Source organism: Hyperoodon ampullatus, assembly GCF_949752795.1.
Source record: "Hyperoodon ampullatus genome assembly, chromosome: 16".
Lineage (NCBI taxonomy): Eukaryota > Metazoa > Chordata > Mammalia > Artiodactyla > Ziphiidae > Hyperoodon > Hyperoodon ampullatus.
In genome coordinates, this window is record NC_136929.1 from 14,386,167 (window position 1) to 14,411,277 (window position 25,111).

General features: G+C 36.2%; 1 protein-coding gene across 1 annotated transcript in view; it reads left to right on the forward strand.

Moving 5' to 3' along the window:
- The window catches only part of UGGT2 (UDP-glucose glycoprotein glucosyltransferase 2), a gene marked incomplete at both ends in the record, with an annotated part of 167,521 nt that overhangs the window by 128,783 nt on the left and 13,627 nt on the right, over window positions 1-25,111 (forward strand). The window contains 7 exons of the mRNA XM_079721667.1: window positions 4,104-4,188; window positions 9,294-9,376; window positions 11,818-11,916; window positions 13,013-13,097; window positions 16,322-16,504; window positions 18,811-18,971; window positions 19,615-19,729. Coding sequence (XP_079577793.1) covers window positions 4,104-4,188; window positions 9,294-9,376; window positions 11,818-11,916; window positions 13,013-13,097; window positions 16,322-16,504; window positions 18,811-18,971; window positions 19,615-19,729 — 811 coding nt within the window. The remainder of the gene's footprint in view (window positions 1-4,103; window positions 4,189-9,293; window positions 9,377-11,817; window positions 11,917-13,012; window positions 13,098-16,321; window positions 16,505-18,810; window positions 18,972-19,614; window positions 19,730-25,111) is intronic.

Consider the following 25,111-nt stretch of genomic DNA (forward strand, 5'->3'; position numbering starts at 1 on the left):
AATATGTATTATATATAATATGCATAGTATATATTATGTAAAACAGTTACTATATTGGTTCTATTTTATCTTCTTTACATTATTTGTTATTACACACAGCCTATAAATGGATGGTTTAGGGAGAAAATGGCCCCTGATTTTATATTTAAGTACCACTAACAAATTAGTGCAAAACTGATTTTTCTCATTCACAGTTAGCCACCTCTTGGTGATGGAAGGAATTTCAAATTTGTTTATGTTCCTTATAAATGATAATATCATAAATTTCTCTCAGTCATAATTTACTTAACTCCAAATATGATTAATATGTCACTAGATAGCCAGAGTGGAAAAAACATAAATGATGCTACTCTTTGATTTTTTTGAAATTAAAGTTTCAGTAATGAAAAACAGGTCAATATGAAATATGACAAAAATGGAAATTCTGTTTATCCCAATTTATGATTTAGTTCTAATTGATATTACATTTATATTTAAGGAAAGTATTCTTGAAATATGCTGAAGAGCTGAGCTAAAGTAATATTGACATGAGTTTCTAAGTTCAGATGTTAAAACCATGACTAAATAATTTGATATTTTTAAATTTGCCTTTTTGTTTATTAGGCTTAATCCTCACATATGTACTTTTTATGTCTATCCATGTTTTTATAATCTTTAACTGCAAATCATCTACCCATACTCTGTGTTGACTATAATTTACCTTGAATTCAAAAATACTCAATAAAATTATTCTCTCCTAGAAAATTTTTGTAGCTCTACTAAAATCAGACAAATGCTTCTCAGATTTTCCTAATTACAGAGAATAGCAGATGCTTTACATATACATATATATTTTTATATATGCCTTCAACATGCTAAATTATTTTGCTAGTCTTTTTCACTTGAAATCTTCAGGAAAACAGATTACCTAATTAGTAGTTATACATAATTTTAGTTTTACACCTTTGAAACTGATCTGCTTCTCCTGTGCTTTATATAGAAGGCAAGAGAGGTTTCAGAGCTCTGCCCACTGGCCCTGGCGGTGGTTATAGGTCACTCTTTGTGAAGCCCTTCTGTGAGCTCTTAGAAGGTCTCTAATTGCTGCACCTCACTCTCTTGATTCCCTGGTCCCAGTTGGTGCATCTCTTTTCCAGGTGGCTTCTTTATCATCTTCCTCAGTCTCTGGACATCCTATGCTATACCCACAGCGTATTTTTGCTGAGGTCTCCTCATATCTCCAGGTTGCTATTTTGGCAGGATGCATGACTACCCCATGATAACAAAACCAGATCTCTCCTACTTGGCTACTTCTGATCCATGAGAAGCACTTACACATCACTTGCCTAGCAAACTCTAGGAGTGCAGGCCAGTGTCAAAGGCAGTAAGAGGGGTAATAGGTCAGTCCTCAAATATCAGTCCGTGGTCCATTTTAGCTTTCCCAGACAAGAGCCAAATGCAGTCCTCTGTGTCTCACAACTTCAGGAAAGTGCATTGCAAAGTGCTTTCCCCTTAAAGCATCTACCTTACTGAGTTTAGGCTTAGAAGGTCATGCTCCCCACACTTCCCCAGGGGGCGTGTAGAGGTGCACACTCACAGCCCGGCAACAGCTTTCTCCAGAGATGCTCTTCAGCCTTCATCTCACACACTCCTTTCCTCCTTTCAAGTGCCTCAGTTGAAGCATTTTAGAATCTTTTTAGTACCCCACCCTCCAAACGTTTAGTTCTTTACCATCACATTGCCGTTAGTTAAATATAAGCTTGACCAAATTCACTATTGAACCTAGGTTTTATATGTTTCTTTCATCTTTCACATTCATTTTTTGTTTGGGTGGCTGACTTTCCATATCAGAGATGGAGTTAACACAGGGAAATGGATTCTTGACTGGATTAGGAAGGATTGGAGGAGCTAGCTCTCCAGGAGACCTGGCTCCCAGGACCAGCCAAGGAACTCAGCAGCCAGAAAGACTGCTACCTCTCCCATTATCAGAAGAGTGAGAAAGCATGAAGCTGCTCCACCAACACGTCAACTCCCTGTCAGTCCCCAGAAAGCTGAGTTTGCACACTGGAACCCTGGCATAGACAACCTCTAGGTCTCCATGATGTTGCTTGCCCCAAGGAAACAGGCATCACTGCATTGACCCTCCCTTACTTGTAAATTCCAAATCACATGCACATGTATGTTTAGTAGAATCTAATTATTAACCAGAACCATAGCTGTAAAAGAATCTACAAACAAAAAAGAGTTTTTAGCTTTCTAACCTCTGCAGTATATGCTAAAAGGTGGAATGGATATTGCCTGCCATATCATGATATGCACCAGATTTCTACAAATATTTTCTATAGAAACATTAGGGTTATACTCTTGATTTTAAAGGCCTGAAAATGTTTTTGCCTTTCTTTTGCTTATTTTCTAAGTACTGATAATAGTCCTGATTATAATTCTCCTCAGAATGCTTGAAACAAGACTTCATCATCATATTCTGCCATCCAGTGTTTTGGATTCGAAATGAGAGGCAGTGTGATTAACTTTTCCTTTACAAAAAATTAAATGATATTTATAGTTAGAACTCCAGGAAAAATATGTGTGCGTCCTTTTTTTTAAAGGAATACTTCCTGATGTGTAATGAATCCTTTCATTTTGAAGTAAATGGCTTTTACTGAGAAATATTCTCTCACATCTCTTATTGAGAATATAAATTATTTGAATGCTCCCTTTTTTCCCCCTGTATTAATTCCTTATCAATGAAGCCCATGTCCTCTGACTTCTTGGCTTGTTCCCTTCATTTCAGTGGCTGACTGTCTTCAGGTATCCAGTGATTTTTAGTTGCTTAGTGTTACTTATAAAGGTGTAATAGTGCAGTCGTGAAGAGCCAGGCTACTTGGGCTTAGTTTGGATCTAGGATAATTATTGTACCTTCCTCAGAGGATGGGTGTGTGGATTAAATGAGTTAATATCTATAAAGTGCTTAAAATAGTGCCTGAAGTAAAACAAGAATCCTCATCACTACTACCTCTACCATCTGGGATGGAGGAAGTTGCTTTAGATCTTGTACGGGCCTAACTGCAGTGTTGTGCTGCCTCTGTTCTGGTCTCAGTGGATGGTGGATCCGAGGGCTAAAGTTGCTGATGTCCTTGAGCAACATTTGGGACTGGAAGCTCTTGCAAGTTTTTAAGAGATTTGACATTTCTACTACATAAGTTGGAATACTTTCTTTTTTCTAGTGGTAAATGTTGGCAGGGGCTGTGCCTCCTGCTGCGGGTTAGGCACCTCATCTGAGGAACTGCGAGTGAGAGTCAGAGACGTGTTAGTGGGCACAGCCCTAGAATCCCCAGGTTTTTATTTTAGAAAAATTTTCAAGCGTATGTTATGTCTGACTGAGTGCAAAGTATCTACTAATTTGACATCTGATTGCTTTCCCTCTTTGAAAAAATTCAGTTTTAATGGTAAATGCTTTTTACAGTAGCATTTTTCAGTTCGTAGTGAAAATAGTATCAAAAAATTTTTGAGCAAAGCTGTCATATTTGATTTATTTATGCAGTGTTGAAAATTAGACTATGAACTACATAATGTGTAATATAAAATAGATCCAAGTGATGCAGATGGACATGACAGACACATTTTCAGTCTTATAAGTTTAATGATATACTTCAAATTTTGGCATTTGAAAATGGCTAGTAGATAATGAAAAGTAGTTGTATGGTATAGATTTCCTTTGATTATGCTATATAGACAACTTATTTTAAAGTCTAGAAAATGTTTCATATTTTAATTATCATTATAATATATGAAAGATATGAAAGATCTGACTTTTGTGATAATTTTAGTATACAGTAATAAAGATAAGCTATAATCTGTGCTTTCTGAGTGACTAGGTGATATCAAATTTACTGAGTTATTTTTGTATGATCTTAATTTATATTAAGTTAAAATTGGATAATTTTGAAAATTGTAGTGTATTGCAGCATATCTTAATTGACTGTAGAAACAGCAGATATGACATATACACAAATGATATTATACTTATGTCTATTACAAAATGAATTTATTGTGTTATTTGTACCATCATAATTGTATGTCTTTTCTTAAATTGATTATAGATATTTACATGTTTTTTCTGCTTCTAGGCATGAAGAAACTGACTCTCAACCAGATCTAGGAGATGTCATTGTTGTGCTAAACAGCTTCAAAAGCAAAATACTGGAAGTACAAGTGTGTGAGGCCAAAGCTCTTTATAGGCTTTGTTCTTAATATTAAGAATTATTTTTTGGTCCTTAATTAATTTTTATTTTACGACTGATTTCACAGTTTTAGTACCTAAAATGTCATATTGGAACTCTGGCAATGAAAGGAAGAAGAGGATTAAATCATTAAGGGAAAGCAGAGAGCTTGAAGACAGAAGAGAAGAGATGATTTTTTTTAAGTTATGATGTATCTACTGTATCTACTATATTTGTAACCAAATTATGTTATATAAATTAGGCTTCAGAGATGAGATCAGGAATGCAGGTTGAAAAGTTACCCCTTTCAACAGGAAAAAAAAAAAGTGATGTTTCAAAAACCAGAAAAGTTTTTAATGATGGCAGGTTTAGTTCTTTTGGACAAACTCACCTACTTAAAATCAGTAAAAATGCTGGGCGAAATGTTTTTTTTTAATTTTAAAAGCACTGAGGAGCTGACAATAATAATAATAAGGAAATACAAAACAAAAATTAAAGGGAAAATGAGAGCCTAGTGAAGTAAGCAAGCACCGAAGCTTCTCTTATCCCAGGAAAGCTGTTGTTGCCCTAAAACATTTGTTCATCCTGGTACACTTGAACTATCATTTTGATTTAATTTGCAAGGTGATGGGGACAGAAATTAAAACCCTAGACCCACATAAAGTGGGTAATCTATTAGAAGACCCTCTCTGCAATAAGCTGGCTATAGCTTCAGGGTAAGGATGAACCATAGTAAAGTATACCACGCAGTCTTTTAGCCCAAATTGGTATTACCTAAGAAATCAAAGGAACCCTGAGCCTTGAATTTGCACTAAAATGGCTCCAGATTAATAAGGTTTTACAGGCATCTGATAGAAACATCCATATATCTCTGGAATAAGACTACTATATCCAAATAAACAAAGAAAACCAACAGAAACGGCAAATAACAGAGAGCAGATGCACAAACGCTCCATATGTTCGAATTATTGACACAGACACTGACACAACTATGCCTAAAGTGTTTAAAGAAATAAAAGACAGGCTTGAAAACAATTGCAGGGAACAAAAAACTATAAAAAGTGCATATCTGATTTTTTTTAAAGTAGAACTTCTAAAACTGAGCAATACAATGACCAAAGAATTCAGTGGGTGGCTTTAACAGGCCTCAAGAGAGAACTAGTGAGTTGGAAGATAGACCAAAAGACATATCCCAAACGCAACTGACCTTAAAAAAGAGGAAACTACAGCAGAGAGTATATAAAAGGCATAGAGAATAGAGTGAGAAATCTAAGATACCAGGATTACATTTAAACGTGGCTCTGCCACTCATTAGCTGTGTGACCTTGGGCAGATTACTTAACCTCTTTCTATCTCATTTTCCTTATCTATATAATAGCAGTTAATGATGAAACCCTCCTTATAGGTCTACTATAAGGATAAGATAATTTAGCTTTATGAAGTACTTTATGAGTGTTTAAAAATAAAATCCATTTAAATGGAGTTCCAGAAGGTGATGAAAGACAGAATGAGGTACAGGTATTATTTGAAGCAATAATAGCTGAGAATTTTCATGAGTGATGAAAGGTACTAATTTGCATATTCAGGAAGTCGGGTGATTCCCAAGCAAGATAATGAAAAGGAAATCTACACCTAGACTCTTGTTAATAAAACTGCAGAAAACAAAAGACAAAGAGAAATCTTGAGAGTAACCAGAAGAAAAAAGAAAAATTACCTTCAAAGAACTATATTTAGCCTGACAGTTGGTTTCTCAGCAGTAATAATGGAAGCCAGAAGATAATGATATCTAAAAGCACTGACAGAAAAAAGGAATGCCAACCTCGTATAATTTACCCTGAAAAGTATTTTTCAAGAAAAAACATAAGGTATTTTCAGACAAATAAAATACTGAATTTGCCACCAGCATGCTCACACTAAAGGAAATTCTAAATGGTATACTTCAGGCAGAAAAAGAATTATCTCAGATGGAAGATCTGAGTTTGAAAAAAGAATGAAGAGAAAAGAAAATGGCAACTATGCGGATGAATCTGTGAACAGCGAATATATAAAACAACAGTAATGTCTTAGGATCTTAAAAATCCATTAAAAAACAACAATAACATTTAAGGCATTATATAAATAGGGGTGTGTATAACAACATATAAGGTTCTTATATTGACCAGGACAAGGATTATGATTACATTTAGACTTTAGGGCAAATCTGAATGCTTTACATTTCTAAGATAACCACTAAAAGAATAGAAACAAGGCATAATGTCATAGTGAAGAGGAAAATGGAATGAAGCAAATTAATATAAATGGACTAAGAAATAAAGCAGAATACATGCGCCATTGAAGAAGCACAAAATAGTAAGTTAGAATTTAACCCAATTACATTAAATGTAAATGGACTACATGTTCCAGTCCAAAGACTAAGATTGTCAGACTGGATTTTTTTTTAAATCCCAACTCTATGTTTGCAAGAAGGAACACCTAATATATAACAATACAGTTTCAGGGTACAGATTAACATAAAAGTGTGGCAAAAGTATACTAGGCCAAAACTAACCTAAACAAAGCTTGTATGGCTATACTAATATCAGATATTAAGACAACATTATTAAAGGTTAAGAAGGTTACTTTATATGTGTATATAAGGCAGAAATAGAATTACCAAGAGAAACTGGCAATTCTCTATAATATTGGGAGATTTTTAACATACATCTCTCAGTACTTGTTATAACAGGCAGACCAAAAACTCATTAGAGATGGAGATTTGAGCAGTGTGATTATAAATCTTGACCTAATAGATGTATAGAGAACACAATAGCCAATAACACCAAATGAACAATCTTTCAGACACAGAAGACATTGATAAAAATTAGCTTTACGTTTAGTTGAAAAGCAAGTTTCAACAGATTTCAGAAGAATGAACTCATACAGAGTATGTTCTCCATCTACAATGCAGTAGAATAGAAATTAATATGCAAAGATAACTAGAAAACACCCATTTTGCCAGAATCTCTATGATCTAATAATGGTAGGCTACCAGAACTCTCGCCTTACATACTGCATAGATTCTAAACTACCAAATCATCAAAATTTACCTTGCATCTCACATCATAACCTGTTTCTTATCACCTCTGCTCTTTATCCTGTCATCAGTTATACATGTTTATACTCATCTTTGATACTGTTTTTCCTCTACTGACTTTGGCTTCCTTTCTCAGGAAGAAAAACTTATACTCTGTCCTTGATACATTTCCTCTGGCCATTCCAGATGAAAAACCCCACAAACTCAGACCAGCTGCTTAAGTTACTAACTCATCTCAAGCCTTTTAGGACCAGCATTCCAGCTAGTTTTATCCTAGCCCTACAAACAAGAGAGAAAAATATTATTTCTGCTGGGAGACTGGGGATTTCTTATCTTTGAGGAATTTTGATCATTGAAAAATTATTTTCTTTTTCTTGAGCTGATTTTTTTTCACTCTCTGTATTGGCTCTAATTTTACCTGTTGGTCTCTGGTATAGAAGAGGTCTGACTCTCAAAAAGCCACCAAATCTTTGAGGGTGATAATCATGCCTTACCTGAAACAAATGTTCTACAGCCTAACCTTACCTAGGTGCTTCAGTTGTTTTTTAGTAACAGTTTTATCTGCTCACCTTCCATCTCTCAAAATTACACAAAAGGACAGGAAAAAAGGAGGAGAAAAGATAAGCCCATGAACTCCAGTAACCCACTAATAGGAATTCCAGGAAGGAAGAATAGAAAATGGAGGAGGGAAAGTATCCCACAGATAGAGAAATATAAACACATTCATGTCAAGAGGTCCACAAATGAGTGAAAAATGGCCCACACAAGATCCTAAAAACTACCAAGGAGAAAAGGCAGGTCACTGCAATAGAATGACACTAACACTAGCATCAGATGTTTCATTTTCAAGACAACAAAACAAAGATATCAGTGTTTTGAGGAAAATTACTTTGAATCTAGGATTCTTCGGGCAAATATTCTCTGAAGGGTGAAGATTTAGAAAAATTATCTTTCACACCCCTTCTTGAAGGTGTTTGCCAGCACAATGAAGATGAAGCATAAGAAAGAGGAAAATAGGTATTTTAAGAAATGGTGAAATCAGTGTGAAAACCAATGCAAAGAAAGCTTGAAAGAGGCAGTTAATTGTTAAGCCCCAAGAAAAATGTCTTCAAGAAGACAGGAATTCCAGACAGTTAAGTAACAAGAATAATAAACTGGAAAATATTAGGTATATGGTAAAGAAGAAGTATATCTCACCACAAGAAAAAATAAATACAATAAAATTCCAAGAAAAATACACTTCTGTATTGGTGAAATGTGAGAAAACAGAATCCATGCGAAGCAGGAGGCGTCTCCTAGGAGGGCATGGTGGTCACATGGAGGAAATGTAACTGTAGTAGCCTTTCAGCTCTTCAGTGCGTTGTATTTACAGTGTCACAATAAGCACTTTTTACTGATTTTCAAGTTTTAGAATAAACATAGCATAGTGCAAAAGATACAGTTATGTTTACCAAGCTAAATGTAAATATTATCCATACTTACAATGCTAAAGTTTTAGCTAATGTAAGTTGGGAGGCAGAGGGAAAAGGTAGAGATATTAGTGTCCTTATAACAGGCCATGCAAGAGAAACTTGAATTTGTTGGAATAAAAAATACAGATTTAAGCATTATTTAAAGTTACAAAAATACTCAGTAGAAGAACTAATGATATAGTATTACCAAAACCTCCAGACAGAGGGGAAGGGAAGGGTGCTATAAGTAAGCTGCTCATCTTTTGTTACAAAGAATGAATAATGCCTAAACTCTATGAATCAGATATACAGTAGATAACATCCACAGTTGACAATTCAGTAAATATAAGTATAAGCACATTATTTAGCAGTATGGAGGTAGCCACTAAAAACAAGAGGCTGAACTGATAGTTGAAATCAGATTGTGTCTATAATATACTAAGATCTTTCTTGGCTTCATTTACTACAACTATCTTAGATTTACCAGAGTCACCTTGTCCATATATTTCTAACCGTGCAGCATAATATTTAAATCTACAAAATTCTAAACTTTTTCTTTACCATGCTATCTAGGTACAAAAAAAGCCAGACAGAATTCAGGAAGATATCCTTTCTGATAAAGATGAAAAGAAAGGAGTGTGCGATTCCATTAAAAGGTGATTACTAATGAATATTTTAACTATAGACCCATCAGGAGTCTAGTTTGTGGAAGCCCTGCAGATGGTAAACATTTAAGTCAAGCACAGATCTTCTCTAGAAAGGATAAGACAAATACATAAATGTTACTGATGTTAAGACAGGAAACGAGCTATAAGACAACTGAACATACGGGGCTGTTCAAACCAGGGAAGAGAAAATCTATATCCAGTTAGGAGGAACCTCAGAAAAGACTCTGGAGGAGTGTGTGGCTAAGATACGTTCTAAAGGATGGACAGGAGACAGAGTGAAGGTACCTGATTACGTGAAGTCAAAAAGATTGGGTATGTTTCTCAAGGAACAGGAAGTAGCCCACGTTAGCTGGGAAATTGAATATAAGGGGGAATCTTTAAGTTAGGTTGGGACCTATATTAGTTAATCAAAAAAGGAATATTTTGGCTCACGTATCTAAAGAGTCCAGGAGTAGAACTGACTTTGGGCATTCAGGTGATATAGTCCAGAAACTCTTTCTCCAACGCCTAGTTCTATTATCTGTGCTTCCTTCATTTTCAGACAAACTTTTACAAGAAAGAGCTTGCCATCTATCTCCCATGGGAAGAAATTGCCTCTTTCCAGATAGTTACCAGCACAAGTTCCAAGTCTGAGTCATTGGCCCAGCTGTTGCCTTGTATACCAGACTGAACTGATCCCTGTGACTTACTAACTAAGCTTGGATCGTGTGGCTACCTCTAGAGCCAGCAAGAAGGCCTATCCTGCCTAAACCTCATAGAATGAAATTAGAGGAGGAATATCTACTCACCCGCCCACCTGCCCACAATACCAAGTTACTGTGACTAGAAGTGTAAAGGGCGTTAGGTGGGCAAACACAGAAGTGGGCTGCTGTAGATCCACATTGTAGACAACTCTGAAAGTCCATTTTAGAGATTTGAATTTAATTTGAATTATGATAGAGAACTGTTGATCATTTTTATCAAAGATAAGAAATAGAAACTTCAGGCCAAATAGCTTCAACAACCTAAGCAGATTTTGTTATACTAATCCCGTCACTTTGGATTTTGCCCAGTTTAGGCCTCTTTTTCTATAGTTGACTCCTTGTTTGATAGGAGGAATCATGTTACTGTCCCAGTATGTGCATTGAACTGGTTACTGATCAAGAAAGGCTCGAACTCACTACTTTGAGAGGACTTCAGAGCAGGTTTGTTTGACAGGGGATAATGTAACAGGATCTGGGCATTTTAAAGAGTATCTGTTCATGAGCTTCCATTAAAACCAGAAGGTAGAGACAAGAAGGAGTAAAGATAACTGTTAGACTATGGCTTAGCCACTTATTACACAGTGAGGATACCAAAACAAAATGCTGCTTTGTTAGAAAGAGAGAAGGTAAGTTTGGGGGATGGTAACTCCTCCAGATACATAAGTGTATGTTACAGTGTTTTCACTTTTTTATCTTAGTTTTAATCCTAACTTCAAGTGATTTTTTTTTTCCTCCCTGAATCAACTGTGTATTTTTCTTATTTGGAGAATTACAATGAGAAAACATTTCAAGAATACATCTGCCATAATAATTCTTATTTGGCAAAATATATTCCATGTCAATTGTGAGGTGTTTAGTTTTCTAAAATCAGTCATTTTAAATATCTGTGCGTATAAAAATGAGATTTCTAATTAAATAAAAATTTTAAATAGGAAAAAGAAGAAACGATACATTATGAATACCCCAGATAAGATTCAGTCACTTTTATATATGAGGTGGGGTATATCAAAGGCTGGTCTGGGTCCAGAAAGTGGTGACAGTGACAGCTGGGCCCAGATGAAGCTGTGGCGATGTAAACCACATTGTGAATGGACGTGGCTCCCCAGTGCTCTCTTATCCCTCCTGGAGACACGCCCAAGGCACAGAGGTCCCCGCAGCCTGTGGGGAGGCTGTCCCTGGCCAGACGAGCTCTAAGCTGTGGGCGCCTCTTATAGCATCTTGTCCTGGGAAGCCACATCCACAGCACTCAGGGGCCTCCCCTGTTAGCACAGACGGAAGTTCTGGTGTGCCACTGTTAACACTTGCACATTCTGTTTCTTTGCTCACGATTGGCCTTCCTAAAGCCTCAGTATGTTGCATATAGCCCTGGCATGCCACAGTTCATTCTCTGCTCTTAAAACAACTTTTGTAACTCACAAAGATTCAAAGGTATTATCTCATTAACCTAGAGAAAATATAATTGCATTCTATGTTGTCCAATTTTAAAAAATCATAAAACTTCAAGTTACATTGTCACATGTTTAAATAATTCATAATTTTTAGGATAAGTACTTGTTTACAATGTAATCATTCATTTTGAAAAGCCTTCCTATTTTTATTTCTTATCAAATTTAATATTTTATTTAAATATGTAAAGTTTGCAGATGTGTATTAAGAAAATGACAGTCACTTCTTTTTCATTCAAAGTTTCGCAAGGAGTCTGCATAAAAAAGAAGACAATAAGGAAATAGACGTTCTAAACATTTTTTCAGTTGCTTCTGGCCATTTATATGAACGTTTTTTAAGGTAGGTATATATTTTTATTTAATGTTTTCAAAAGTAATACATTTACATGGTCCAAAAAGAATTTTTAAAGTTTAAAAAAATAAAAGAAATTACAGTGGAAAAAAAAAATCTCCCACCTCTTGTTTCCTTGATACCCAGTTCCCTTTCCCACAGGAAACCAATGTTATTATTTTCAGAGCCTGCCAAATATATGTATAGACAAGCCCAAATATGTATTTTTTCTTTTTTTTAACTCCCTTTTACCCAAATAGTAACAAAGTACATAGTGCTTTTGCACCTTGCTTTTTTTTTTTTACCTAAAATTATGAGGGAAGTATATTTTCTAAATACAGTGAAATTCCATGTGTTTGATTTGAAATATTGTTATTCTTTAAGGTTAGAAAGTGGACATATTTTGTAGTAAGATGTGTGAGGAAAAAAAAGAATATATAGTAAATTTTCCTTTCCTGGTGAAGAAATACCATGTTTTATAAAAAGGGGGAGGAGTCTGAGAGGAGGAAAGCAATATTTATAAACTACAAAGGGCTATTTTTTAACTGCTTCTATAGAAGGATCACAGAGAACGCCTCAAAAATGTTTGAATATGTGTTGATATTTTAAGATGTACTTTAGATACATCTGTATCTTCTGCAGTCAGAGGTCTAGGATAGCAAAACAAGTGGCCTGTCCAGTGACTTTATCAAAATAGACATGTTGTTCAGCCCTTCAAGGTTTACACACCTGCTATTAATGACACAGTAACAGAGCCAAGATTAGATGCTAGTTTAATTAAACAAGACTGTTTCAGACTAGCTTCTTTCTCTTGTCAGCTGGACCAAACAAAAAGCAATCAATTTAGTCTATACCAGGTGTATATATATATATATGTATATATATACACATACTTACGTATATACAATATATGTGTATATATACATATATTCTTATACATTACAAACTTGCTGAGCAGCCATAATATTTGAAGATACGTTACTGTTTCTCCATAATTCATAGTGAAAACTACCAACTAATATCTTTAAATATTTAAAAGCCTTAAGAGAAGTAGGATGAACCTCTATTAATGTTAATTTATTGAGTTTATTGTTGTTTTATGCAGAATTATGATGCTTTCTGTTTTACGGAACACCAAAACACCAGTGAAGTTCTGGTTTCTTAAAAATTATCTCTCACCAACATTTAAAGTAAGTACATTAATTTTTTAAATAGAATAGTTAATATTTCAGAAGTAAATTCTTTATATCATTGTAAGTTCTCATAACATTTCTCTTTTCAGAATGAGTCTTTTGAAATGTATATTTACTCAAATTACTATATGTAATCAATTTAAAACCTTGGTATTCAGTATTTTTTAATCTAGCTTAAGAAAAATTCTCTGCAGCTTTTATTTAAAGAAGTGATTAAAAACACAGCAGGAGCTGGTTTATGTTTAAGTAAACTCAAAATCAGGATTAGTGGGTTTTCATAACAATAAGTAAATAAAAGTTGGCAATGAAAAATATGCACAGATTGTTAATTAAAAGAATTAGATTCTGTCATATTTTGACAAAGAAAGGCAGGAACAGTAGAAAATATGAAAACTGTACCACAGAGTATAGTCTGATAGGACCAAGAAGAGTGGGGCTCTGGTATCACATGCAGTGCATCGGTTGGTGTGGTAATGTGGGCACTGTAGGTAGTGTCTCCAGCATTTTGTATTTAGAAGTTTTTCGACGGCCAACGTCTGTTACCCTTTACTCAGCCCTACACTCTTGCCACAGAGTGTACCCCGTTTCTTCCTGTTAATCAGATTCCAGGCAAGTTAGGGTCTCCTTGAACAGCAGTTCAGAGAAGTTCTCTTTCTAGACCAAAACCAGCTGTGAAAGCAGAAATATAAACAGGCCACCATGCTTTTATTCCTTGGTGTTGCCAGGCACATTGCTAAGTGCTTTACCTGCATTATTCAGTTGCTCTTCATAAACTCCTATTCCCAGAAAACCACGACTCAGAAGTTACATAACTGGCTTGCACAGTTGGGAGGTATCCAGGACCACTCTTAAGTTTCGAAACCCACTACAAGGACACACAGAACTCAGAAAAGCAATTATACTCACAATTACAGTTGATTACAGCAAAAGGATACAGATTAAAATCAGCAAAGCAAAGAGATGCATAGGGCAGAATCCAGGGGACACCAGACCGAGCTTCCAGTTGTCCTTTCCCAGTGGAGTCATGTGGACAGAGCTTTTACCTCCCAGCAAAACTGTGACGGTACCCATGGAGTGTTGCCAATTAGGGGAGCCCACTCAGACCTGCTGTCCAGAGTTTTTATTGGGAGTTGGGTACATAGACCCACCTGACAGCCACCATGACTGACCTTAGCATCTAGCCCCTCCAGAGCCTGAGCTGATATCTTGTGGCCCAAGGTCTCCATCATAAATCACATTGTTAGCACAGACTATCTGGTGTGGCCCTAGGTCCCCAGGTAAATACAGACGTTCTCCTCAGGCAGGATATTCCAAGGTTAGCATTTACTTCCCAGGAGCAAAGGGCAAAGGGCCCAACCATTCTTTGAGCAAGATTTGTCCTTTATGGCACAGGCCTTGGATCAAATAGCTAATTAGTAGCTGAGATTTGAGCCCAAGTGTTCCGACCTCAAAGCCCAGGTGCTTAACCCTTATGAAAGCTCCTCTACCCTCCCCACCACCACCAAGAGTGCCGCCTCCTGTACTTACTTGTAAACTGAAAAAGAACCCATAAATACAGACAAGCAGTCTTACTAGTTTGTTACTAAACTTTTAACACGTGATGCAACACTGCATCGGGGGATTTAACTCTGCATATACTGAGATAATACAATGTGAAGATTCTCTTAACAGGAAATTATATCATTCACTAGAAACACAGTGCTATGTGAGGAAAAAAGTCTTGTTCTGCTGCATGGCCAAAAGTGATACCATATCTGAAATAATATTTTCCTTCTTTTTGTAATTTGTTCTGTTTGCTCGAAATTTTTACCTTTTATATTTTTTTCAGGGAAATATAACGTGTACAAACGGTATATGTGCAACTTTGATGAATTTTTACAAATTTAAAACACCTGTGTAACCAGCAGCCAGATGTGGAAACAGAAATTGCTAGTACCCTAGATCTTTTCCCTTCAATTTTAAAAGCATACCTCCTTTCTTCCTTCAGATCTTCGCTGAATTATACCTACTTTGGGAATAATCCTTTCCTGACTACGCTATGTAAAATGACAGTCCCTTCTGATCTTTCATTTTATTTCCCTTCCCCTTTTATTTTTCTCCATAGCATTAACTTCTATAGATAACTTACTAATTTCATTTATTTTATCTAAAATGTAAGCCTCATGAGAGCCATGATTTGTGTCTGTTTTGTTTCATTACTGTATCCCTAGGGCCTAGAATAGGGCCTGGCACATAGTGCATTCTCAGTGAACATATTTTAATACATATTCGTTGAATAAAGAAAAGTTTTTGTAATTTATCCTAGTTTTTTTTTTTAAGTTTGAAATGAAAGCAGTGACTCCTGGTAACTGTTCTAGCCATAATTTCAACATTTTGCAACTCACAGATAAAACCAATGCTTACAGTAAGGAACATAATTTAAATCTACATCGTTCTTACAAGAGCAGGGAGAAAATTAAACTAAGCATATAACCAGCAACTAGCTACAAGTGAGAATTGAGGAGATGAATGCAAATTCTACATTTGCTAACCCGTCTTTACCCACTCCTTTACCATCATCCCTCTCAATATTTGGGCTCTTGAGCCAAAGTGAACTAACAGTGTACATATTTAATTAACTGCTCTGTTTTAAACAGAATAATATACTCTAAGCCTATAAGACACTGAATCAAATATCGAATATTCATGCCACAATAACTACCTTGTATTTTTAATCCTTGAATTAAATAGTCATAAATCTCAAACATGAAACTCATATGGAGAATATAATTTGTCAATTTACTACTCATTTTGTGTTTTTTTGTACACCCTTTTCATCTTCCTATCTCTCTGACCAACCAGCATGTTGACATGTGCATAAAGTGTTTGATGCACAGGTGTTCCACGATCCAGAGGCTTTCCTTTCTACCATCAAGTTTTCTTAGGTCAAACATTAGTAGTAAAAGTAGAGGAACAATTATCTTATTTAATAAGCCTGCAAGTGTACCTATTTTTAATGCCTTTAAACTACAAAGTTTTATGTATACTTACATCTTTATGTTTGTCAGCATTGTCATATTTCTGATTAATAGGTGTAAGTTGTAGAAGTACTGTTTAGACATTTTACCGATTCATTTGTAACAACTTGTAAACTCTAACTTTTAAAATGTTAATTTTTTCTCCAAAACAAAAACTGCTTTCTGTTCCTTGAACATAATCTTTGATTTATGTGTGTATTTTAGGAGGTGATCCCTCACATGGCTGAGGAGTATGGATTCCAATATGAACTGGTCCAGTATAGGTGGCCCCGGTGGCTTCATCAACAGACGGAAAAACAAAGGATTATTTGGGGTTATAAGATTCTTTTCCTTGATGTCCTTTTTCCTCTTGCAGTGGACAAAATCATTTTTGTTGATGCTGACCAGGTAATAAGATTAACTATTGTTTTTAAGAGTACTTAAAACTTTTTTACACTTCTGAGTATAGGGATGCAATTTATGTTGCTGCTTCTTATTACTGTCTTTGTTGACACGCTATGTAAACATAAGACATAATTTTGACATATAAGCAAAGTATCTTTTTTTTTAAAAAGTCAGCATTGCAGGGGAAAATCAAAGGTGTTGCCAGAAGTACCATTTATTCCTTAGGACGTGGCAGTTTTTTCCTCTGAAGTAGTAGTATTTTGTTTTGGGGGGGGGTTTTGGTAATTAAAAATAAAAGAAATACTTATATTAGTCATAATAAAAGTAGCTATGTGAGTTCCTATGGATATGAGCTGAAATTTGTTTAAAATGAACTATTTCTTCTTGCTGGAAAAGTTAGCAGTTACACACACTCTCCTCTCATTTTTCCACCTTCGGCCACATTCTTTGGCAATTAGCCAATAACCAAATCCCATCATTCTGCCACTTAAAGAAAAGAGTCCTAAATTTGGCCAGAAAAAATTATGGTCCTCAGCTTTCAAAATTTATATATCCAGAAGTTTTTATGACTTTTCCCCTTTTCTCCTTGCATGCCTTTGTAATCACTAATGGTAAAAAATATTTTTAAAATACACAGAATTTCTCTTAAAAATTTTTAAAAATACACAGAATTTCTAAGAACAATAATATATAAATAATACATAAACAAATGCATAAGTTAGTATTTTTATTTAGGACCAAAAGTATATTTTCAAATCCTACTTTATAATTTACTTGTATTCTAAATTCTATTATTTTTGTATTATTTTTCAAATTGATAAATATGAACCATTATAATTAAAAAGTAAAAAAATAGGCAAAAGTGTAATGAAGTAAGCATTTCCAAACATACTGTCTAACATAAAATTTATTCCTCCTATTTTCCCCCAATATATACAATAATATTTTTCCAGCAGGCTAGAGTCTATTAAAAAATGAAACATACTAACATTATGTCATTGAAGCCACTGAGAATAATTAAGAGATTTTTCTTTATGATTCAAACTAATATTTGCCAATATATAATAATGGAGATATATCATAGAAATCATTTTGAATTATTAATCTATACCTTGAGAAATTAAGAGCTATGTACTTGTATATTTAATTCCTTACCAAAATATATTTTGTTCAAAATACCTTGATTACAAATCAAAACCACAGTGAGATATCACCTCACACCTGTCAGAATGGCCATCATCAAAAAGAACACAAATAACAAACATTGTCAGGTATGTGGAGGAAAGGGAGCCCTCCAGCACTGTTGGTGGGAGTGTAAACTGGTGCAGCCACTGTGGGAAACAGTAGGGAGGCTCCTCAAAAAACTAAAAATAGAACTAGCATATGACCCAGCAATTCCAGTCCTGGGTATATATCTGAAAGAAACAAAAACACTAATTCAAAAACATACACGCACCCCAGTGTTCATAGCAGCATTATTTATAATTACCAAGATATGGAAGCAACCTAAGTGTCCATCCGCAGATGAATGGATAAAGAAGATGTAGGGTGTGTGTGTATATATATATAATGGAATACTACTCAGCCTATAAAATAAAAGAATAAAAAAAAAAGGATAAAATGTTGCCATTTGGAGCAACATGGATGGACTTGGAGGGCACTATGCTAAGTGAAATAAGTCAGACAGAAAGACAAATACTGTATGATATCACTTATATATGGCATCTAAAAAAATACAACAAACTAGTGAATAAAACAAAAAGGGGGCAGACTCATAGAGAACAAACTAGTGGTTACCACTGGGAAGAGGGAAGGAGGGAGGGGCAGTATAGGGGTAGGAGATTAAGAGATACAAACTATGAGGTATAAAATAAGCTACAAGGATATACTGTGCAACACGAGGAATATAGCCAATATTTTATAATAGCTATAAATGGAGTATAACCTTTAAAATTGTGAGTCACTATATTGTACATCTGTAACATATACTACAGGTATATATCAACTGTACTTTAATTTAAAAAAGAATATTAAAAAATACCTTGATTAAAAATGATGGAACAAGCTATTCTTATTAATGAGTAAGACCACTGTCATACAGACAAGGTATGTAAATTTTAGGCTTCTTTTAATCTGTAAGGGCAAAAGGAAAAAATAGAAATTTGGTAAACTAGTGGTACATGACAGAGCTGTGCGGAAAACTCAGTTCTCTATCTTTCTACAACAAGGTGATGATGATTTGAGATTCATATTAAAGGGGCTTCTATTATTTTATAGTCTTCATCAGAGAAACTATTCTGATTATTTAGATTGTGAGACATGACCTCAAAGAACTTCGAGATTTTGATCTGGATGGAGCTCCTTATGGGTATACGCCCTTCTGTGATAGCCGCACGGAGATGGATGGATATCGTTTCTGGAAAACGGGATACTGGGCATCACATCTTTTAAGAAGGAAATACCATATCAGGTAAGAAAAGTCATACTCTTAACCTTTGAGTGAATAAATAACTTGTTGAATTACAATACTCAGTTTTCTTGGAAAATAGCCAATAATGGCAACCGATTATATAGTGCTTATTACATGCCAGTCACTCTTACAAGACTTTACATATATTAACTCATAAAATCTCTATGGCAACTTTTTGAGATATTGCTATCATCTCTATTTTATAGATGTGGAAACCGAGGCATACAGCATTGGTGTACCTTGCCCAGGCTTATGCTGCTAGTACATAGCTGAGCCTGGAGTCAAACCCAAGTAATATGGCTCAGCTGTATGTTCCTAACTACTATAGAAGATTTAAACTTGGTTTGTCGCATAACAAAATGAAGATTGTCTTCAAAGCTGTTACTGTTTTGTAGGCCCATGAGTTTCAGGAGATCTTGGAAAAACTTAAGGTGACCTTAAGAGGATGTGGATCCTAAAAGCATCATATCAAACTTCAAACTCCTTGGAAACAGTGTTAGACGTCAGGAGCAAACTATGAAAGGATTCATTATTATTAGACCCAGGGATACCTAAAGTTAATGCCAACACTGTAGACAGTCACTGGAGGAAAGTAAATATATGTAAACAACGTAGGCTCTCAAGGAGTCTTCATTTCTTGCAGTGCCTTATACGTGGTGGATCTCAAGAAGTTCAGGAGAATCGCAGCAGGTGACAGGCTCCGGGGCCAGTACCAAACTCTCAGTCAAGATCCCAACAGTCTTTCAAACCTAGATCAGGTAAGTAAAATATTCATGGAATAATTTTCAATACATAGACATAGACTGTTCTATCTCCCTGTTTATAGATGTCAAAATCTTGTATTGTTAGCCTCTTTCTTCCTTTTATGCAATTTTGTATTAGCTATCTTGACTTACATATTTTTTCACTTCAAGCCTAACATTTTCAGAATAGCGTTTGATCTTCACCTTTCCATGCTTAAACCTCTTCTTTCCACTATGTGCCCTATCTCACTTGGTTACCCTAAATTTTTCTTACTTGCTTCCATCATCATTGAAACATGTCTGTCTCCCTCCCTCCCTCCCTTTCTCCCATTTCTCTTTCTCGGTGATTTTTTTTTTTTTTTTTTTTTTTTTTTTGCGGTACGTGGGCCTCTCACTGTTGTGGCCTCTCCCGTTGCGGAGCACAGGCTCCAGACTCGCAGGCTCAGCGGCCATGGCTCACAGGCCCAGCCGCTCCGCGGCATGTGGGGTCTTCGCGGACCGGGGCACAAACCCGCGTCCCCTGCATTGGCAGGCGGACTCTCAACCACTGCGCCACCAGGGAAGCCCTCTCTGTGATTTTCAAGATAAACCCCCTTCATCCTCTGCCCTCCCTGACAACTGCGTTACATTTTGTTTTTCTTCACAAATACTTTTTTTCTCAAATCCCATTATTTCCTCATTATTGTATCCTGCTAATTTCCTCATTTTAACAAGTTAAACAGAAGAAAAAGACCCTGTAGCCCATAATTCCCATTATTCCCTCTTTCCAGTGACTAAAGAATATAGGTTCTGGACTTCCCTGGTGGCACAGTGGTTAAGAATCTGCCTGCCAATGCAGGAGACACAGGTTCGGATCCCTGGTCCAGGAAGATCCCACATGCCATGAAGCAACTAAGTCCGTGCACCACAACTACTGAGCCTGTGCTCTAGAGCCCGCGAGCCACAACTACTGAAGCCCGCGTGCCTAGAGCCCGTGCTCCACAACAAGAGAAACCACCGCAATGAGAAGCCCGTGTACCACAACGAAGAGTAGCCCCCACTCTCTGCAACTAGAGAAAGCCCGCACGCAGCAACGAAGACCCAACGCAGCCAAAAATAAATAAGTAAATTAAGAATGTAGGTTCTTACTAGAACCTTACATGTTTGTTAATTCAGGAAGTATCTGTTGAATACTTACTATGTGTCAGATACTCTCGTAAGCCCTGGGACATCAGAAAACAAAACAGAGATCCTTAGTTCATGGTGCTTTCATTCTAGTGGGAAAATAACTAATAAATTAATGAACAATATTTAAAGGTAATAAGTGCTTTAGAGAAAAAATAAAACACGAAAACATGATAGAGCTCAGAATGGTGAATAGGGGTTAGAGTTTGCTGTTGTCAACTGAGCGGCCATATGTCTATACGCAGGTGACGTCCAGATGGAGGCTTAAGAGCTGAGCACGCGGATATCTGTGAGAATCCCAAGCAGAGAGAATATCGAATGCACAGGTCCCAAGGTGGGAGTGGACCTTACGTGTTTGAGGAACAGTACAGAGGGGAAAAAAGTCTGGCATGGGGAAGAGAGGTGACAGAGGGTCTAGATAATATAGAAATTTGAGGCTGTTTGTTTAAAAATCAAGCAAATGGAATATTATAGGTCAAAATACTAATGATTGATTCAGGAGCACACTGATGAAGGACTGATTTAAAAAAATCATTCTCGAAAGTTGAGAGAACTCCAAATATGTATGTGTGCAAATGCAAGGTAGCGTCTTTGCAATATTGCCAATTAGTAAAAAACAGATGCAGAGTCCTCAGTAGACCCCAGTAACATTCCAGATTTAAATTATGAATATCACATTTTTATAATTCTTAGTCATTTCCCCAATGGATTATTCATAAGGAACCCTACTGGTTATCTGCCTGTGGGTAACTAAGGAAAGGACCCATTTTTCAAGCAGACCAGCAAACATCTGAGGGACTCTCCCAGCACTACATCACCACATTTGGGGGATGGTTGGACGCATTTGGCTACCATTCCCGCCAGTCCACTAAACACTTCTCACTAAAGTCAAAGTGATATCCTCTTATCCAGTGAACACTTCTTGTTTCTTCTTATTTTCCTTTTTTGTGATGTGGGTGTTTTTGACCTCTCCTTTCTTGAAACTCCCTTGGCTTTCATAATATCAAATCTTCCTGGTTCTTCTCTGATGTCCGTGACTTTCCCAGCACAGTTTATTTGAGAACTGCTCTTTTTCTACCTCTTATTTAAATGTTGCTGTCCTCTTAAGTTTCTGCCCATGGCCCACTTCTCATTCTGTACCCGCTCTATTGGCTTCTGACATACACTGGCTTTAATTTCCAGCTTTTCTACCAAGAATTCCCAAACCTTTATCTCGCTCTTCTCTCTCCTCTGAATGCCTAACTCATATGTTAAATCTACTGAAATAGACCCAGTAATGCCCAGAACTTTTCTCAAATTAAAAGTCAAAAACCCGAGCTATATTCCTCCTCCACTGTTCTTTACATCAGCAGCTACTGCTCAGCTGCCTGTTACATGTTGGGTTATCCAGGAAACGAACTGACTCTAAAGTGGAAATTAGCCTGCAGGAAGTTTACTAGGAAGTGCTCTCAGGACTAACAGCTGTTGGAGAAGGAAAGTAAGCAGAATTAGGTGAATTCTACAAATTCAGCAAAGGCCTCAGACAACCCCCACAGGGAGTTCTGAAGCTGAGATGGCCTTTCCTGGTTGTCACAGTTTGTCGAGGGGCCCAGGTCTTTTTTCCTTCACCTAGATTCCCCTAACCTAGTGATACGACCCAGAACCTCCCAGAGTTATGGGGATGATAAGCACAAGTTCCCCAAGAAGGTCACTGGGAGGGATAAGCAGGGTCACTTCTACTTTGCCCCCTTGGACCCATGCCCTTGTCCTTAATCTTCTTTCTGGGCCCCTGATCAATCAACCAAGCCATTCACCATTTCATATGAATTTATATATATTTTAGCCTTAGGCTGCTTCTCTTCTGTATACAAAGTGAATGGTAGGGTACATCATCTGAAGCAGTTAAAACAGTTCTTAGAAAATTCATAGCATAAGTACATATTAGAAAAGAAAAAGGGTCTCAACCTCAGCTTCTACCTAGAAACTAGAAAAAAAAAGAGCAAATTTAAAACCAAAGTAAGTAGAAAAGAGAGAATAATTAAGAATAGAGTGGAAATCAATGAAATGAAAAAAAATGGAAAAATAGTATGTTTCCATAGATTTTCTGTGAACCAAAGCTGGTTCTTTGATAAAATTAAGAAAACATAAACCTCTAGCCAGACTGATCAGAAAAAAGATAAAAGACACAAATTACTAATATAGAAATGAGAGACATGACAGCACAATATCTACAGATATTGAAAGAATAATGAGAAACTATTACAAACAACTTTATGGTAATAAATTCAACAACCTCGATGAAATGGACAAATTACTTAAAAGACACAAACTACCAAAATGCACTCAAAATGAAATAGATAACCTGAATAGCCGTATAACAATTGAAGAAATTGAAATTAGTTTAAATCTCCAGGCCCAGATAGCTTCTAAATTCTACCAAACTTATGTGAATTCTACCCAACATTAAAGAAAGAAATAGTATCAATTCTACACAAGCTCTTCCAGAAAATTGACATCACATTACTTTTGCCATATTCTGTTGTTAGAAGGAAGTCACTAGGTCCAGCCACACTCCAGGAGAAATAATTGCAGAAAAGAATGAATACTGGGAGGCACGGATCACCAGGAGCCGTATCAGAAACTGCCTCCCACAAACCCAGATATCTATCAAAATGAGATTGGACAGAAAGATTGTGGTATATTTACTCAACAGTAAAAAGGAATGAATTATTCATACATATAACAACATCAATGAATCTAAAAACAATTATGCTGATCTAAAGAAGCCAAGCCAAAAATATACATATCATATGATTCTATTTATACAAAATTCTAGAAAATGCAAATCAATCTACATGGACAAAAAGCAGTTCGTGTTTGCCCAGGAACTAACTTGCTTAGGTGAATGTAGAAAGGACAGGCAAGAAGGATTGCAAAAATGCACAAGAAAACTTGAGAGTGATGGATATATTCAATGAGCTTGATTGTGGTCGTTGTATCACAGGAATATTTGTATGTAAAACTTATCAAACTGTACCCTTTAAATATGAACAGTGAATGGACTGGCATAAGGTTATACATATATAGATCAATGGTATAGAACTGAGAGCCCAGAAATAAACCCATGCATCTGTGGTCACTGGATTTTTGACAAGCATGCCAGGATAATTTAATGGAGAAAGAATAGCTTTTTCAGCAAAAGTGCTGGAACAACAGCATATCCACATGTAAAGAATGGATTGGACCCCTTCCTAACACCATATATAAAAACTAACTCAAAAAAAAAAAAAAAAAACTAAAGATGGATCAAAGGCCTGAATGTAAGAGGGTAAAGTATAAAACTCCTAGAAAATATTGGTGTACATCTTTGTAACTTTGGATTAGGCAATGGTTTCTTAGATATGAAACAAAAAGTACCAGCAGCTAAAGAAAAAATAGGACTGCATCAAAATTAAAAACTTTGTGCATTAAAGGACACAAGAAAGTGAAAAGACAACCCACAGAATGGGAGAAAATATTTGCAAATCATATACCTGATAAGAGACTAGTATCCAGAACATATAAAGAACTCTTAGAATTTAATAACAAAAAAAGAACCAATTTTTAAATGCTCAAAGGATTTTATTTTTGTTTTTGGGTGTGCTGGGTCTTAGTTGCTGCATGCAGGCGTTCTCTAGTTGCAGCGAGTGGTGGTTTCTCTCATTGCAGAGCACGGGCTCTGGGTGTGCAGTCTTCATTGGTTGCAGCATGCGGGCTCAGTAGTTGTGGCGCACAGGCTCAGTAGTTGTGGTACACGGGCTTAGTTGCTCTGCAGCATGTGGGATCTTCCTGGACCAGGGGTCGAACCTGTGTCCCCTGCATTGGCAGGTGGATTCTTATCCACTGCACCACCAAGGAAGTCCTGCTCAAAGGATTTAAATAGATATTTTACCAAAGAAGATATACAAATGGCCAATAAATACGTGAAAAGATGCTCAGCATCACTGGTCATTAGGAACTTCAAGTCAAAACTACAATGAGATACCACATCATACTCACTGGGATGGCTATTTTTATTTAAAAAGACAGTAAAAGCTTTGGCAAGGATATGGAGAATTTGGAACCATCATACACTGCTGATGGGAACATAAAATAGTATAGTGTAGTGTATGTGTCTGTGTGTTTCGCCAGCCATGTTTAGTTGCATGGAGGCAGTTGCAGAGTTTGGATTTAACCAGGACTATAATTTTGCCAAGCGAGTACAACTAAATGCAA